At 42.6% G+C, this 15,680-nt stretch overlaps 1 protein-coding gene across 2 annotated transcripts in view; it reads right to left on the minus strand.

Moving 5' to 3' along the window:
- LOC133091137 (zinc finger protein 354B) overlaps positions 1-14,996 on the minus strand; it is a 29,535-nt gene extending 14,539 nt beyond the window's left edge. Inside the window, exons 1-4 of one of the 2 annotated variants that reach the window (XM_061190085.1) lie at positions 14,824-14,996; positions 13,690-13,777; positions 10,389-10,515; positions 9,547-9,642 (exon numbers count right to left, since the gene is read on the minus strand). In XM_061190085.1, the coding sequence (XP_061046068.1) occupies positions 9,547-9,642; positions 10,389-10,515; positions 13,690-13,722 (256 nt within the window). In that variant the 5' untranslated portion in view covers positions 13,723-13,777; positions 14,824-14,996. Of the gene's footprint in view, positions 1-9,546; positions 9,643-10,388; positions 10,516-13,689; positions 13,903-14,823 lie in introns of both variants that reach the window. The other variant, XM_061190084.1, reaches the window with a different exon arrangement.
- Positions 14,997-15,680: the final 684 nt, after the last annotated feature.

Here is a 15,680-nt window from a genome sequence, read left to right on the forward strand (position 1 = left end):
GATAGCTTATTCAACAAATAATGTTGGGACAACTGACTGTCCGTAAGCAAAAAAAATGAATCTTGACCGAATCCTACATCTAATACAAAAATTAAATGCCAAAGAATCACAGAAATAAATGTACAGTGTAAAACTACAGCATTTTTAGAAAAAACACAGAAGAAAATCTACAAGATCTGAGGATAGGCAAAGAGTTCTTAGACTTGACAACAAAAGGACAATCCATAAAAGGAAACACTGATGAACCAGACCTCTCAAAATTAAAACTTTTGTTCCACAGAGACACAACTAAGAGGATGAAAGGAAACTAAAGACTAGGAAAAAATATTTGCAAACCACATATCCATCAAATGACTACCATCTAGAATATATAAAAACTCTCAAATCTCAACAGCAAAAAGCCAAACAATACAATTAGAAAATGGACAAAAGACACGAACAGACATTTCATCAAAGAAGATATACAGATGGCAAAAAAGCACATGGAAATATGTTCAACATCATTAGAACTTAGGAAGATGTAAATTAAACTCACAGTGTATATCACCATATACCTATCAGAATGGCTAAAATAAAAGTACTGACAACACAAAATGTTGGCAAGGATGCACAGAAACTGAATCACTCATATGCTGCTGCGTTGCTGGTGGAATGTAAATTGGTACAGCCACTCTGGAAAACAGTTTGGCTCTGTCTTTCAAACTAAACATGCAACTACAACATGACCCAGTAATTGCACTCCTCCACATTTATCACAGAGAAATAAAAACTTACTTTTGCACAAAAACCTGTACACAAATGATTATAGCAATGTTACTTGTAATTGTCAGAAACTGGAGACAACCCATATGTCCTTCAACAGTGAATGGTTATGTAACTGTGGTATACTGTTTTACAAAAAACTATTCAGCAATCAAAAGGAATGAAATATTGGGCTTCCCTGGTGGTGCAGTGGTTGAGGGTCTGCCTGCTAGTGCAGGGGACACGGGTTCGAGCCCTGGTCTGGGAGGATACCACGTGCCACGGAGCAGCTGGGCCCGTGGGCCACAGCTGCTGAGCCTGCGCTTCTGGAGCCTGTGCCCCGCAACGGGAGGGGCTGCAATAGTGAAAGGCTCGTGCGCCGTGATGAAGAGTGACCCCCTGCACCGCGATGAAGAGTGGCCCCCGCTTGCCGCAGCTGGAGAAAGTCCTCGCACGAAACGAAGACCCAACACAGCCAAAAATAAATAAATAAATAAATAAATAAATAAAGTAGCTATAAAAGGAATGAAATATTGATAAGGAACAAGGAAATACTGACAAGGAACTACTTGAATAAATTTCCAGAGAATTATGCTGAGTGAAAAAAAAAAAGTCCTAAAAGGTTGCATACTTTATGACTCCATTTAAATAACATTCCTGAAATGACAAAATTATAGAAATGGACTAGTGGTTACAAAGGGTTAAGAACAAGAGGAGGTGAGGAACAGGGACAAGGAACAAGAGGAAAGTGGGTGTCTAAAAATTGGTAACAGGAAGGATCCTTATGGTGACAGAAGGAATTCTTCCATATCTTTACTGTACCAACATCAATATCTTGTTTGCAGTCTTGAACTATAGTTTTGGAACTGGGTAAAGGACCAATGGGATCTCTCTGTACTACTTCTTATGTGAATCTACAATTATCTTAAAATCAAAAAAATTTTTTTAAAAAGTAAAATCCCTCTAAAGTAAAAAGTCAAATTGGTATCATTCCTCCAAATCTGATCTCCTAGTACCACTATCTCAGTGAATTATATCATTATCCATCCCTGAACAAGTCACAAACCAAGCAAGCATCCTTGACAACTCAATCTCCTTTATCTTCCATATCCAATTCATCTTTAAGTCCTGCTGCATTTATCTCCAAAATGTCTCCGAAACTGGTTCCCTTCTTTCTGTGTCCATCACCACTAACCTAGCCAAGTCATTCATGCATTCATTAACTGGAAGCCAACTCTGACCGAGCACTATTTTAGGTACTGGAGAAATGGGTACAAATGAAACAGACAACCCAGCACAAGAGAGTTTATAATTCAGAGGAAGAGCAGATTATTAATAAATATGTACTATTTTGCAGTGAAAAGTACTCTGAGAGAAAATAACACATGGTGAGGGCATAAAGACTGTGAAAGAATGCTGGAGAGGGTGTGGAAAAAAGGGAACCCTCTTACACTGTTGGTGGGAATGTAAACTGGTGCAGTCACAATGGAAAACAGTATGGAGGTTCCTCAAAAAACTAAAAATAGAGTTGCCATATGATCCAGCAATCCCACTCCTGGGCATATATCCAGAAAAAACTATCATTTGAAAACATACATGCACCCCTAGTGCTCACTCTGCCACTATTATTCAACATAGTTTTGGAACTCCTAGACATGGCAATTAGAGAAGAAAAAGAAATAAAAGGAATCCAAATTGGAAAAGAAAAAGTAAAACTGTCACTGTTTGCAGATGACATGATACTATACATAGAAAATCCTAAAGATGCCACCAGAAAACTGCTAGAGCTAATCAATGGATTTAGTAAAGCTGCAGTATACAAAATTAATACACAGAAATCTCTTGCATTCCTATACACTAACAATGAAAGATCAGAAATAGAAATTAAGGAAACAATTCCATTTACCATTGCAACAGAAAGAATAAAATACCTAGAAATAAACCTACCTAAGGAGACAAAAGATCTGTATGCAGAAAACTATAAGATACTGCTGAAAGAAATCAAAGACGACACAGATGGAGAGATATACCATGTTCTTGGATTGGAAGAATCAACATTGTGAAAATGACTATACTACCCAAAGCAATCTACACATTCAGTGCAATCCCTATCAAATTACCAATGGCATTTTTCACAGAATTAGAACCAAAAATTTTATAATTTGTATGGAAACATGAAAGACCCCAAATAGCCAAAGCAATCTTGAGAAAGAAAAAGGGAGCTGGAGGAATCAGGCACCCTGATTTCAGACTATACTACAAAGCTACAGTAATCAAGACAGTATGGTACTGGCACAAAAACAGAAATATACATCAATGGAACAGGAGAGAAAACCCAGAGATAAACCCACACACATATGGTCACCTAATCTATGACAAAGGAAGCAAGAATATACAATGGAGAAAAGACAGCCTCTTCAATAAGTGGTGCTAGGAAAACTGGACAGCTACATGTAAAAGAAGGAAATTAGAACACTCCCTAACACCATACACAAAAATAAACTCAAAATGGATTAAAGACCTAAATGTAAGGCCAGACACTATAAAATTCTTTGAGGAAAACACAGGCAGAACACTCTTTGATATAAGTCACAGCAAGATCTTTTTTGACCCACCTCCTAGAGTAATGAAAATAAAAACAAAAATAAAAAATGGGACCTAATTAAACTTAAAAGCTTTTGACAGCAGAGGAAACCATAACAAAACGAAAACCCTCAGAATGGGAGAAAATATTTGCAAATGAAGCAATAGACAAAGGATTACTCTCCAAAATATACAAACAGCTCATGCAGCTCAGTATCAAAAAAAAATTAAAAATTAAACAATGGGCAGAAGACCTAAATAGACATTTCTCCAAAGAAGACATATAGATGGCCAAAAAACACATGATAAGATGCTCAACATCTCTAATTATTAGAGAAATGCAAATCAAAACTACAATGAGGTATCACCTCATACTGGTCAGAATGGCCCATCATCAAAAAAATCTACAAACAATAAATGCTGGAGAGGGTGTGGAGAAAAGGGAACCCTCTTGCACTGTTTGTGGGAATGTAAATTGATGCAGCCACTATGGAGAACAGTATGGAGGTTCCTTAAAAAACTAAAAATAGAACTACCATATGACCCAGCAATCCCACTACTGTGCATATACCCAGAGAAAACCATAATTCAAAAAGACACAGGCACTCCAATGTTCACTGCAGCACTATTTACAATAGCCAGCACATGGAAGCAACCTAAATGTCCATCAACAGAGGAATGGATAAAGAAGATATGGTATATATATACAGTGGAATATTACTCAGCCATAAACAGGAGTGAAATTGGGTCATTTATAGAGACTTAGATGGACGTAGGGATTGTCATACAGAGTGAAGTAAGCCAGAAAAACAAATATCGTATATTAACGCATATATATAGAATCTAGAAAGATGGTATAGATGATCTTATTTGCAAAGCAGAAATAGAGACACAGACGTAGAGAACAAACGTATGGATACTGAGGGGGAAGGGGGAGTGGGATGAATTGGGAGATTGGGATTGACATATATACACTACTGAGACTATGTATAAAATAGATAACTAATGAGAACCTACTGTATAGCACAGGGAACTCTACTCAATGCTCTGTGGTGACCTAAATGGGAAGGAATGCAAAAGAGAGGGGATATATGTATACGTACAGCTGATTCACTCTGTTATACAGTAGAAACTAACACAACATTGTAAAGCAACTATACTCCAATAAAAATTAAAAAAAAAAAGTAGACAGCTAACCCTCCGCTCCACAAAAAAAAGGAGTCAAGCCACTGAACTGTAAAGGAAACGAACAAAATTAAAACTATAAGTGAAATGGAGATTACACCACTAAAATTCGTGTCCACATTTATTTTTTAGCTCTCTGAAAATGGAGACCTTCTTACAACATTTAAGTCTGTTGCTTGGATTTTACACATTTAACTTGCATGCATGTTTTAAAGAATGCATTAAGTATAAAAATGTTGTGTTTCCTTTGTCAAAAAAAAAAAAAAAGAAAGAGACAATACATGCATCCCTATGTTCATAGCAGCACTACTTACAATAGCCAAGACAAGGAAACAACCTAAATGTCCATCAACAGATGAATGGATAAAGAAGATGTGGTATATATACACAATGGAATACTACTCAGCCATAAAAAAGAATGAAATAATGTCATTTGCAGCAACACGAATGGATCTAGAGATTATACTAAGTCAAGTAAGTCAGAAAGAGAAAGACAAATACCATATGATATCACTTACATGTGGAATCTGAAATATGACGCAAATGAACTTATCTACAAAACAGAAACAGATTTGCAGATATAGAGAATAGACTTGTGGTTGTCAACGGGAAAAGGGGTGGGGGAGGGTTAAATTAGGAGTTTGGGATTAGCAGATGCAAACTATTATATACAGAATGGATAAACAACAAGGTCCTACTGTATATAGTACAGGGGACTATAATAAATATCCTGTGATAAACCATAATGGAAAAGAATATGAAAAAGAATACATATATGTATAACCGAATCACTTTGCTGTACAGCAGAAATTAACATGACATTGTAAATCAACTATACTTCAATAAAATTAAAAAAAAAAAAAGAATGTGGAGGACAGAGGGCCATGTTCAGATGTGCTGTGTCTAATAGACAAAGTGCCATCTGAACAGACACCTGTGCAACTCAAGGAAGTCAGTCATGTGGCTTGTGGCTCAGGAAGAATGGTCCAGGAGAGGAAAAAACAAGTGCAGAGGCTCTGAGGTGGCCTGTCTGAAGAACTACAAGGAGACCAGGGTGATTAGAGTTCTTGAATGAAGGGCAGAGAGGAAGGAGGTGAAGATGAAAAGGTAGCCAACGCCAGACCATGAAGGCCACACTAGGGGCTTTGGATTGTGTTCTATGTGATAGAAGCTACTAAAGGTTTTGAGCATGGGAGTGAGATAACCTGATCTACCTTTTAAGTAGACCATTCTGGCAGCTACTAGGGAAATAGATGTTGGTGGCAGGGGATGAGAACAAGACTAAATCAAACATATTAAACAGGACTACAGAGCATTTGGGCTCAACTTTCACCTTGTAAATTAACTCTTTAAAACCACTGCATGTTATTTTAAAACCACTGCTGCTCCAACCCCTACAGCACCTTTCTGCAAATTAAAAAAATTTGCAGATGCAGCCTCAGCAAATCTTGGTGGGTGGAAGGCAGCCCACAAGGGACCCCTCAGCCGACCACCCTGCCAGGTTCAGTATGCCCTGAATTCTTGCATAAATATAACAAAGAAAGAGAAAAAGACAAAGAAAAACACTTTTTCATTGGAGGTAATTTACCTAATCATCCCTGAATTTTTAAATTTTTGATTTTAAGAATATTTTCACATTGGGTGTCAGCCAAACTCATGAGACGTTCAAGTTGATTTAATCACATTATTCATATTTTATATATATGTATATATGTAAAATACATATGTATATATGTATACATATGTATATAAAATATTCCAGAAAAGTGATTAGACTTTGGGTTCATTTCTTAAGCAAGAGACTCAGATGAGTCTCTTTGAGCCATTTCCTCCCATCTCTCAGTATAAAACATACAGAGCCAGGGGTGACACAATTTGTTTTTCTGTTCGTTTTATTTTTCCTAGTTGTAAATAGTTTTGAAGTGAAAATTATATTTTAAAAACACACTTGGAGGCAATTAGAGGTTCTAGGAGTCCTACCCTGGAAGCATAAGCTTTTCTGTCACTGGCTGTTCAAAGGGTCGGTTTTTGGTTCTGGTCTAGAGTTAATGATCAACGTGCTTCCAAGAACACCCAGATCCTTCACCTGAGCTCACAGGGAAGTGAGCTCCCCTTGGAAGGGAAACTGTTCTGAGGGCACTTTAGTCCAGGCAGATGGGAGACTCGCTAGGGGTGCAGGAGAGACACAACCACAGCCCAGCACTCCCAGGACGCTCCATCTGACTGTCACCTTTGACCAGAGAGGAGGTTCATCCCATCAAGAGAAACACGCACACCGGTTGGCTCTGATGTCCTTACTTCCTCCAGACACCCACTCAGAGTTTTCCTTCAGGGACAGCTTCCCAAACCTGAGAAGGACTTGACATCACCACTAGGTGTCTTCAGGGTCTCTCTGGACAGCTTTGGACTCCAGTCATACTTTCTATTCAGTTTAATCCAACTAACACTTCACTCAGGAAGGGGGACTCCTCATGGATCAGAGGCTCCCGAGGCGAAGGGAAAGTGAACAATTCTTCCTTCTCTTCCTCTGATCTTTCACACCAGACTCAGTCCACACCTGATGCCCCTCCTAAACTCTCCACTGGTTCCCTGCTGCCTGCGTTCTCTGTTTACTTTGTGGTGGTCTCCAGCAGTTCCCACAAAATTAGAATATTTCTCCCAAATGACAGTTAAAAGATATAAGGAGAGATAAGTGTGGTTCCCACCTCAAAAGATCTCACCTTATACGGGGAAGAATGAGCTCTACTAAAGGTGTGGGTGCTTTAGGGATGGAGACAGCCTGTCCCACAGCCCTTCTGCTGGGCCCGCATTGTGAGGGGTCATCATTGACTCGTCTGGACCCAACAGCAACCTCAGACAAGTCCTACCACGTCTATGCCAGGTGGCTCCACATTGGTTGCAGGCTGATCCTTGCAGAATATAAACCTGGGCCCGTGGCCAGGGTACTTCAACTCCTCAGAGGCTGTGCCTGGCTCTCAGGTCCCTGGCCCCGCTCTCCCCGGTCCCGTCTCCACACACCGGCTTCCTTTGTCTGGACTCTCGTACATGCTCTTCCTGCGCCTGAACGCTTCTCACAACGTGGGATCCGGCCCTTCCTCGGGAAGCCTTGCCCACAGCATCCCTCCTGTTCCATGTTCTCACAGAACCTGTGGCTCTTCCCCAGAGGTCCTCACCAGAGTCTGTCATTCCACAGCCCCGTGTGCGCTTAGCCTTCCCCTCCACTGAGCTCCGCCAGGGCAGGACCTGCGTCCTTCTGTCCAAGGTTGCACTGCTGTTTATCACGGGACAGGAAAGCAGTGGGCGAGGGTTAGAACCTGGCTCCCCCAGAGCCCTGGCCTCCCAGCTCTCAGTCCTCAACTTCCATGACAGCCGAATCTGCCATTTTTCTCCTCTGGTGACTTCTTCTCAGGCTCAGCCACAGATTCTTCCTTCTTAACCCACCTCATAAACATTGAGGTTTCCTGGGACTCTGTCCTCTCCTCCATTCCCTCATCTGCTCAGCTCAAGGTTTCAAATGCCACCTTCTCACTGACGGCTCCCTGACCTCCCTGTTGAGTTCCAACCCTGTATACCTTCTACAGCTGTCCACTGGCGACCTCTACCCATATTTCACTCACATCTCAAAGGAAACCCATCCCACACCGAACTCATCCTGAACCCTTAACAAAGGGACCTCTCCTCTTTCCCTTTTTTTTTAAAATGTTATATATATTTATTTATTTATTTATTTATTTATTTATTTATGGCTGCATTGGGTCTTTGTTGCTGCGCGCGGGCTTTCTCTAGTTGCGTCGAGTGGGGGCTACTCTTTGTTGTGGTGCGCGGGCTTCTCATTGTGGTGGCTTCTCTTGTTGCGAAGCTCGGGCTCTAGGCACGCCGGCTTCAGTAGTTGTGACACGCAGGCTCAGTAGTTGTGGCGCACGGGCTTAGCTGTTCTGCGGGATGTGGGATCTTCCCAGACCAGGGATCGAACCCATGTCCCCTGCATTGGCAGGCAGATTCTTAACCAGTGCGCCACCAGGGAAGTCCCTCTCTCCTCTTTCCTGAACCCACTGCACGTGCCGTCCTGCAGGTAACGTCTTGCCTGCATTACACAATAATCTCCAGAAGGTTCCCACCTCTAGTTTTTCCTCACTTCAAATCTAAGACCAACAGTGTTTCCAAAGTGATCATTCTTATTAAATTGAAATTGCATAATAAGGACTTCATGAATATATTCTCTGTGAAAATTTTAATAACATTACATGTAAATAAAGTCCCCTTTCATCAATACTCATTCTCGATCCTAATCCAAATGTAACTAGTTACCAGCTTAGGTGTCCCGCGACCTTCCTCTTGGCACTTACACGCATATTATGCATATCGACAAACACCCACGTAATTTTCTTTACACATAAATGGCGACATGTCATAATCATGCGCCGTAACCTGCTTTAGTCCTTCACGTGCCTTGGAGCTCCACCCACACCAGTGCTTCTTGTTTCTGACTGTGGTGCTGTGTGCCTGTGTAGGGACCCACCTCAGCTTCTTTAGCTATGCCTTTACTGAAAGACATTTAAAGTGTTTCAGACTCTGACCATTTTTTCTAAAATATCAAGGACCATGTAATTCTTCTGCTTAAAATCCTTGAATTATTTCCAGTCATCCATGGACAGTTCCCATCTCTAAGAACTGTACCAAAGCACTTCAGAGTGTGGCCCCCACCTGGCTTTCTGATCTCATTTCCTTCCTCATCTCTTTCTTTTCCCACAACCCTGGGCTTCAGTCAGAATGAATTATCTGCAGTTCCTTAAATGGACTAAGTTTGCTCAATGAATACATAAAAATGTAGCCCTCCTCCGAAACAAGAGGAAAGAATAAAGATCCTGAGAGATTCACCTGTGAAGTGATTATCAGAGATGAAGCAGAAGTTTGTGACCCTTCTCCACAACTTCTTGAGGACTGAGAACTTGGAGAAATTTCCCTGACCAACATCTCCAAGTTGCACATGTACTCATTTACCAGACTGCTGCCTGCAGAGATTCCCTACCCACTCACCTACAGAGGAGCCTCCAGGGCTTTCTTTCTCTACCTTCCAGGGATCGTCTCCTTGCTGCAACAGGGAGATCACCTCAGGTTTGGAAAATGGGAGTCCTGCTCATAGAAAAAAAACAAAAAACAAAAAAATAAAAACAACAACAAACTTGGTTTTGACACGAAGAGGTATCTCAGATCTGAGTGGAAACTTAGAGGAGATACAAAGAGCTCCTTAGGGTGCTCAAGTTCTGCCCCCATGATGTGAGGGGTGTGTTAGGGAAAAAGCAAGGGACTTGTAAAACATAACAATGTAATAATTAGTTGCATATTAGGGAAATACAATAAACATGTACCCTTGAAATAGAGTACCATTAGCTTTCTATAGAAGAGGAAATATATGAGATGTACAGACTAAATTCAAATTTATAAACAGGTATCTATGGAGAGGATACCAGGTAGATTGTTTAAAATGAGAAAACACTATCTGGCTCCCTTTCAAGTATGGATTATACAGTGTTCATCTAGCTGGAAAAGAGAATGGGAAAGGCAAGTGGTGGGTCAAAGAAGAGGGACGAAAGATGCTCTCTGCTTAGAGATGAGCAGACACATCATAGAACAATCATAGTGGGAAATGCCTGAACTATGAGGGAATTTCTAATGTGCAGCTCTGTAGATTGTCCCATCCGTGGGGCATGAGGCATCCATGCCTATGAGGGGTAAAAAGTTTTTCAGATTTATTTGTGGAGATCCAATGTGTACAGTGCTAAGGCAAAACTCAGCTAAAGTTTTGATGATCCATGGCTTTTATCCAGGGAATCAGATGCTGAGTTATCCCAATTTCTAAACAGAGGAAATTTCCTTACCCAATGACACCAAGTTGCTATAGTTCTCCAGCATCACATCTCGGTACAAGTTTCTCTGTGAAGGAGTCACCTTTCTCCACTCATCCCGTGTAAAGAGCACAGCCACATCTTCGAACGTCACTGACAGCTGTAGAGACAAGCATCCCAGCTCAACCAAGACCACCCATCACACAGGGTGAAGAAGGCGGCAGTGGGAAGTAGACAGGCTACCATGAAATGCTTCTATATTATTCTAGGTTCTTAAGGTTTCAAGTCACTGGTTTAATGAACACTTGACCTGTGACAAATATATACTGAGTAGCATGAAATATGAACCAGGCCCTGTGTTAACCACACAGAGATGTGTGGAGGTATTAAGACCATTAGTGGGAGTGTTAATTAGAATAATCTTTCTAATAGCAATTTGATAATACATATTAAGAGCTTTAAAATGTGCATACTCTTTAACTCTCCAATTACTATATTTGTTTGATAATGAACAGTGCAAAAAAATGCACACACGAGGACATTTATTATGGTGTTAGTTAACAGCAGAGAAACGGAAACACCTACAACCTAAATAATCACTGACAGAAGCTTGGTTAAATAATTTAAGGCACTATCTGTGTGCTCTCTGAAGCCTGAGGACAGTAATAATGGAAATTAAAACAGCTATCATTAATTGAACGCTTTCTTCAGGACAAGTACTATTCTTAGAGCTTTATATTAATCTTTAGTGTAAATCTTTATTTTACCTTCACAACAACCCTAGGAAGAAGGTACTATTATTGTCCTCGTTTTACACAAGAGAAGTCACAGAAAGGATAAGAAATTTGTCTAAAGTCACACAATTGGTCAGTGGTAGTGCTGGGATTCCAATTCCAGGTGGATGTCTAAGGCTCCATTCTTAACCACTCTGTAAAACTGCCTCTCAAAACCTACCAAATAGCTAATAAATAAATGAAATAATCCATACAATGTACTTAAAACCATACACGGCTCATATTAGAGGTTCAGATCTTACCTATTATCGTGTCAATATAAAGTACTATGAAAGCATTAAAATTGATGGTGTAAGTCAATATTTTTGACTTAAAAAGGCATTCATAATAATGTTAAGTATAAAAAGCAAGTTATATATCAGTATGTATAGTTTGTTCCCATTTTTTAAAAAAAATTATATAGGTACATAGCAAGTGATGCTGAGAGATGCATAACAAATGGCTGTCAGCGATTATCTCCAGATGGTGGGATTAAGAGTGATTTTACTTTTTTTTTTGCATATACGGAAAAAACATATAGACAAATACATGTACATACACACATCTATGCACATATGTACATTTACAAGCATATATACATATACCCATACATATATATGTGCATATTTTATTCTCTATAAAGTTTTTTGCCATGATCATGCAATATTTTTATGGTAAGAAAAAGCATTAAATTATTGGCACATTGGGAGGAATACAAGAAATGATCTCTGCTCTCAAAGAACTTACAATCTAACTAGCAAACAAGAAAAGTGCATGAATTTGAACACTGAAAGGAAAATGTGTAGCTGGATAGGACCATACACCATCTCTGCTAATCCTCATTTTAGAGACGAGGAACACAAGATCCAGGACAGTCAAGATTCCAGGTCACATACTTTATTAATGGCAGAGACAGGACGATAACTAAAGTATTCTTTCAACACAGCACTTGGTATACTCTCTCTCTGATCTTAAACATCCTGTTACTGAGTTTTACACACAAGTCCACACAGCAGGTGAGGTTAGGGAGAAATGTCACATAGGACTCACACACAGGGACAGAGAAGATTCTGGGCAAGAGAGCAGCTTGACTCTGTTGGAATGGAATGTGAAAGCCTTAGAAAAAAGCAGCCCAAATACGCAAAGGCAGGTCCTAGCCATAGCCTCAGAAGATCAACCACCATCACATTTTGTGGGTCCAAATGATATACAACACTGCACTGCAGAGAGCTCTGGTAACACAGGGGCTGGGCCTGCCATGTGTTCTGAGAGATGCACCAGAGGAATGGCTGGACAACAACCAGCATGAACTTAGAGGCCAGACGTACCTGGGTTTGATTTCAGGTCACTTGACTTCTTTGAGCCTCAGTTTCCTCATGTGTAAAATGGGGGTAATAACTGCTGCGCTGTTATGAGAGTGAGAACAAAGGTAAAGCCCTCGGGATAGTCCCCCAGCAACATTAACTATTATTGTTAGATGAAAATGAGTACAGAATGAACAGTATTTTCTGGGTCCTAAAAACACTGTACAGTTAACTTTTATCTATCAACAGTAATAGTATCATGTACTAGAATAATATTGTTCAGCTACCACAACCACCACATATTGATCATCAACTATGTGCCCGGGCCTTATTGAAACACTTGCCATGCTGCAATTCCTCTCATCTACCCTATGAGGTACGCATGGTTGTTATTCCCATTCTACAGGTGAGGAAACTGAGGCACAGAGAGATGCAATTGCCTAAGGCCCATAAATGGTAACAGAAGATATGGGTTCAAACTTGGCTGTCTGGCTTGAGAGCCCCACTTCTAACTGTACACCCTGTATACCTTGCTTCTCCACTACTGATATCCCACAAAACCCTCCATGCCACTTCCTGAGGAGTCTTCTCTCAGCTCTTAAAGTCAAGAGACCTCTCCATCTGTGTCCCCACCAAAATGGCTATCCTTTGTTCACACACCGCCTCACCTGGATGGGGTCCCACCCTCATTCCCACAGAATAAAGATGAAAATGGCAGGTCAAGATCAGTTTTCAAGAGGGTGATAGAAGCAAGGCACATGATCCAGAAAGTTAAGAGGGAGAAAAAACTAAAAACTATGGACTGGGAAAAGCCTGGGTAAGGTATCATGAGGATTCTCAGGGGTGGAAAGAAAAAGAAAAGCATTCTGGCCAAGGGTAGGGAGGGGGACATGAGTGAGCAAAGAAGGCAGGCCAGAAAGAAACTCTGCCAAGTGCACATGTTTGTTTGTTCTGACCCCAAGTGGTATAAGACATGTAGCATCTTACCTGTCAATTCAGTAATCATACAGTGAATTAAGATTAATGAATAAAAGAGTGTCTATAAAAAAAAAAAAAGAAACACAACACATGGATTGGGGGGTTGGAGGCAAGCATTCCCTATGCAATCCACCATCCACCAGGATGGACCAACTCTTCAAAGGGAGAAGGACATGGGCTCCAAATCCTGGCGAAGACTGTACTGGGGAGAGAACTTCAGTTTGGGGATTAAAAAACAAACCTATCTGTCCGTAAGACTTGAGATGGTAATGCACTCACCTGAGACCTTGCTTCCCTCTGTTCAGCAGCCATGTCCTCTTTTTGGGCAGTTTCCCCTTAGGATGGGAGAAGTCTCCAGAAGCCAAATCTGAGAGAAGAAAATGGGAGCCAGGAGGAAGCCCCTTCTGCTTTCCACCCCTCAGAATCAGCAGCTCTGAAACCTTTACACCACCTGAGAATGATGCCATGTGCCCTCAGGAAGGAAGTCAGGAGCTAGGAGTAGACAGGACCAGAGAGAAGGGCTGGGTCATCCTGGTCCAGGCCCAGCTCTTTCCCTGGCTCAGAGGAAAAGGTCCTAGAACTCCATCAGCAGTAGCAGCAACTCCCCGAGCCTCACCGCGTGCCAGGCACTACCTACCAATACATCATCGAGTCCCACAGCACAGTTGGCACTTGTCAGCACCCCATTTTATAGATCAGGAAACTGAGGGCAAAGTGGGAGCAACTTGCCCCAGTCCACACAGCCAGGGAGGGTGGCACCAGGATTCCAAGCACCGCGGGCTCCAGAGCACCTGCTCTAACCTCCCTGCGTGCATGTGACAACTTTTCTCCACCTTAAGCCTTCCCACCCAATTCCTCCCCCTCCTGTCAGGGAAACAATTTCCAGATTTCTAGAGAAAGCTGCTTCGGAAAAGGAAAACAACAGCTCTCCTATGGCGGGGAGAGGGCTGCTGTCTTGAGGAAAGGGCACAGAAAACCAAAGACCTGGGTTCCAGTCCTGGCTCTGCCACTGGGGGAAGCCGGCGACTCACTTCTCGCGCAAAACAAGCCTGTCACTCGGGAGTGCAGGGGTGATGGTAAGGGGAGGAAATTTCTCACGTTCACTGCCGGCCCGAAACAAATTCAAATGCCGGCAGGCGCTGGGCAGGTAGCGCACTGGGAACGGGTCGGGAGGAAGCAGAAAGGTGGCTGGGTCCAGCCAATGGGGACGAAGTGCCCGACCTGTCTCGTTCAGGGGCACTGTGGGATGGCTGGTGGCGGCAGGCGGACAGAGCCGGGGTGCCCGGCCCTCGGCCCGCCGGCGCCCACAAAGGCCCGGCTCGCGCCTCCTGGGCCTGTGTCCCATACCCCGGCGCCGCATCTTCCCGAAGCCCGGTCCTCCCTCCCGCATCCTGCCGAACCTCCGCCGCTCACCTCACCCAGGCCTCGGGGGTTCCGCGGGCCGCAGGCGGGAGGCTCCGGAACTGCCACGGCCGGACAGCAACTTCGGGTCGGGACTCCCCGGGGTGCTGCCTGGGCAGACCTCAGCCCAGGACGCCGTTCACGCCAGCGACAAACGCCCGGCTCCCTGTGCACGTCCGGAACTGGGTAGTGTGGGGGAGGCGGGGGAACGGTTGCTGACCCCTCTGGGAAATGTAGTCCACGCGAGGACCCAAGGATTCTGGGAAGTGTAGTTCTCCGCGCTTGCTGCGTGGAGAGGCCCGGCTGAGCCTGTCACGTGCCCAGGTACTCATTCTGGGCTCGTGGCCGCGCTTCGCGAGTTGCCGGCTCCTGGGTTCCCGGTTCTTCCGGGAGGAAACGGGGTTTCGCCGAGGACAGTGTCTTGTAGCTCTGCATCTGCGTAAATGATACTAAGGCAAGTAGACAACCGCCAAAAACAAACCTGTTTCCTCTTAAGTCTTTCAATAAGTATATTGATCACCTGCTACGCGCCAAGCCCTATTGTAAAGGATTTGAAATACCTCAGTGAACAAAACAGAGATCGTTGCTCTGGAGAACTTTTTTTGGGGGTGGGGGAAGGAGGGAGGGAGCAGACAATAAGCCATGAACATAATTATACAGCATTTTAGAAAATAAGCTTTATCGGAAAAAGCGAAAGGAAAGCAGGGTTGGAAGTGTCTGGGGTAGGTACGGAGGCAAGTTGCAGCACGGAATAGGGTCACGAATACTACTCTTTGTTAACATATTAGGAAACAATCTCGATAAGGTAGAATGAGTATCCTTCCATAAGTTCTTGTTCAACTGTCTTGGCTATAATCAACTCATATGAA

This window comes from Eubalaena glacialis, chromosome 4 (assembly GCF_028564815.1).
Source record: "Eubalaena glacialis isolate mEubGla1 chromosome 4, mEubGla1.1.hap2.+ XY, whole genome shotgun sequence".
NCBI lineage: Eukaryota > Metazoa > Chordata > Mammalia > Artiodactyla > Balaenidae > Eubalaena > Eubalaena glacialis.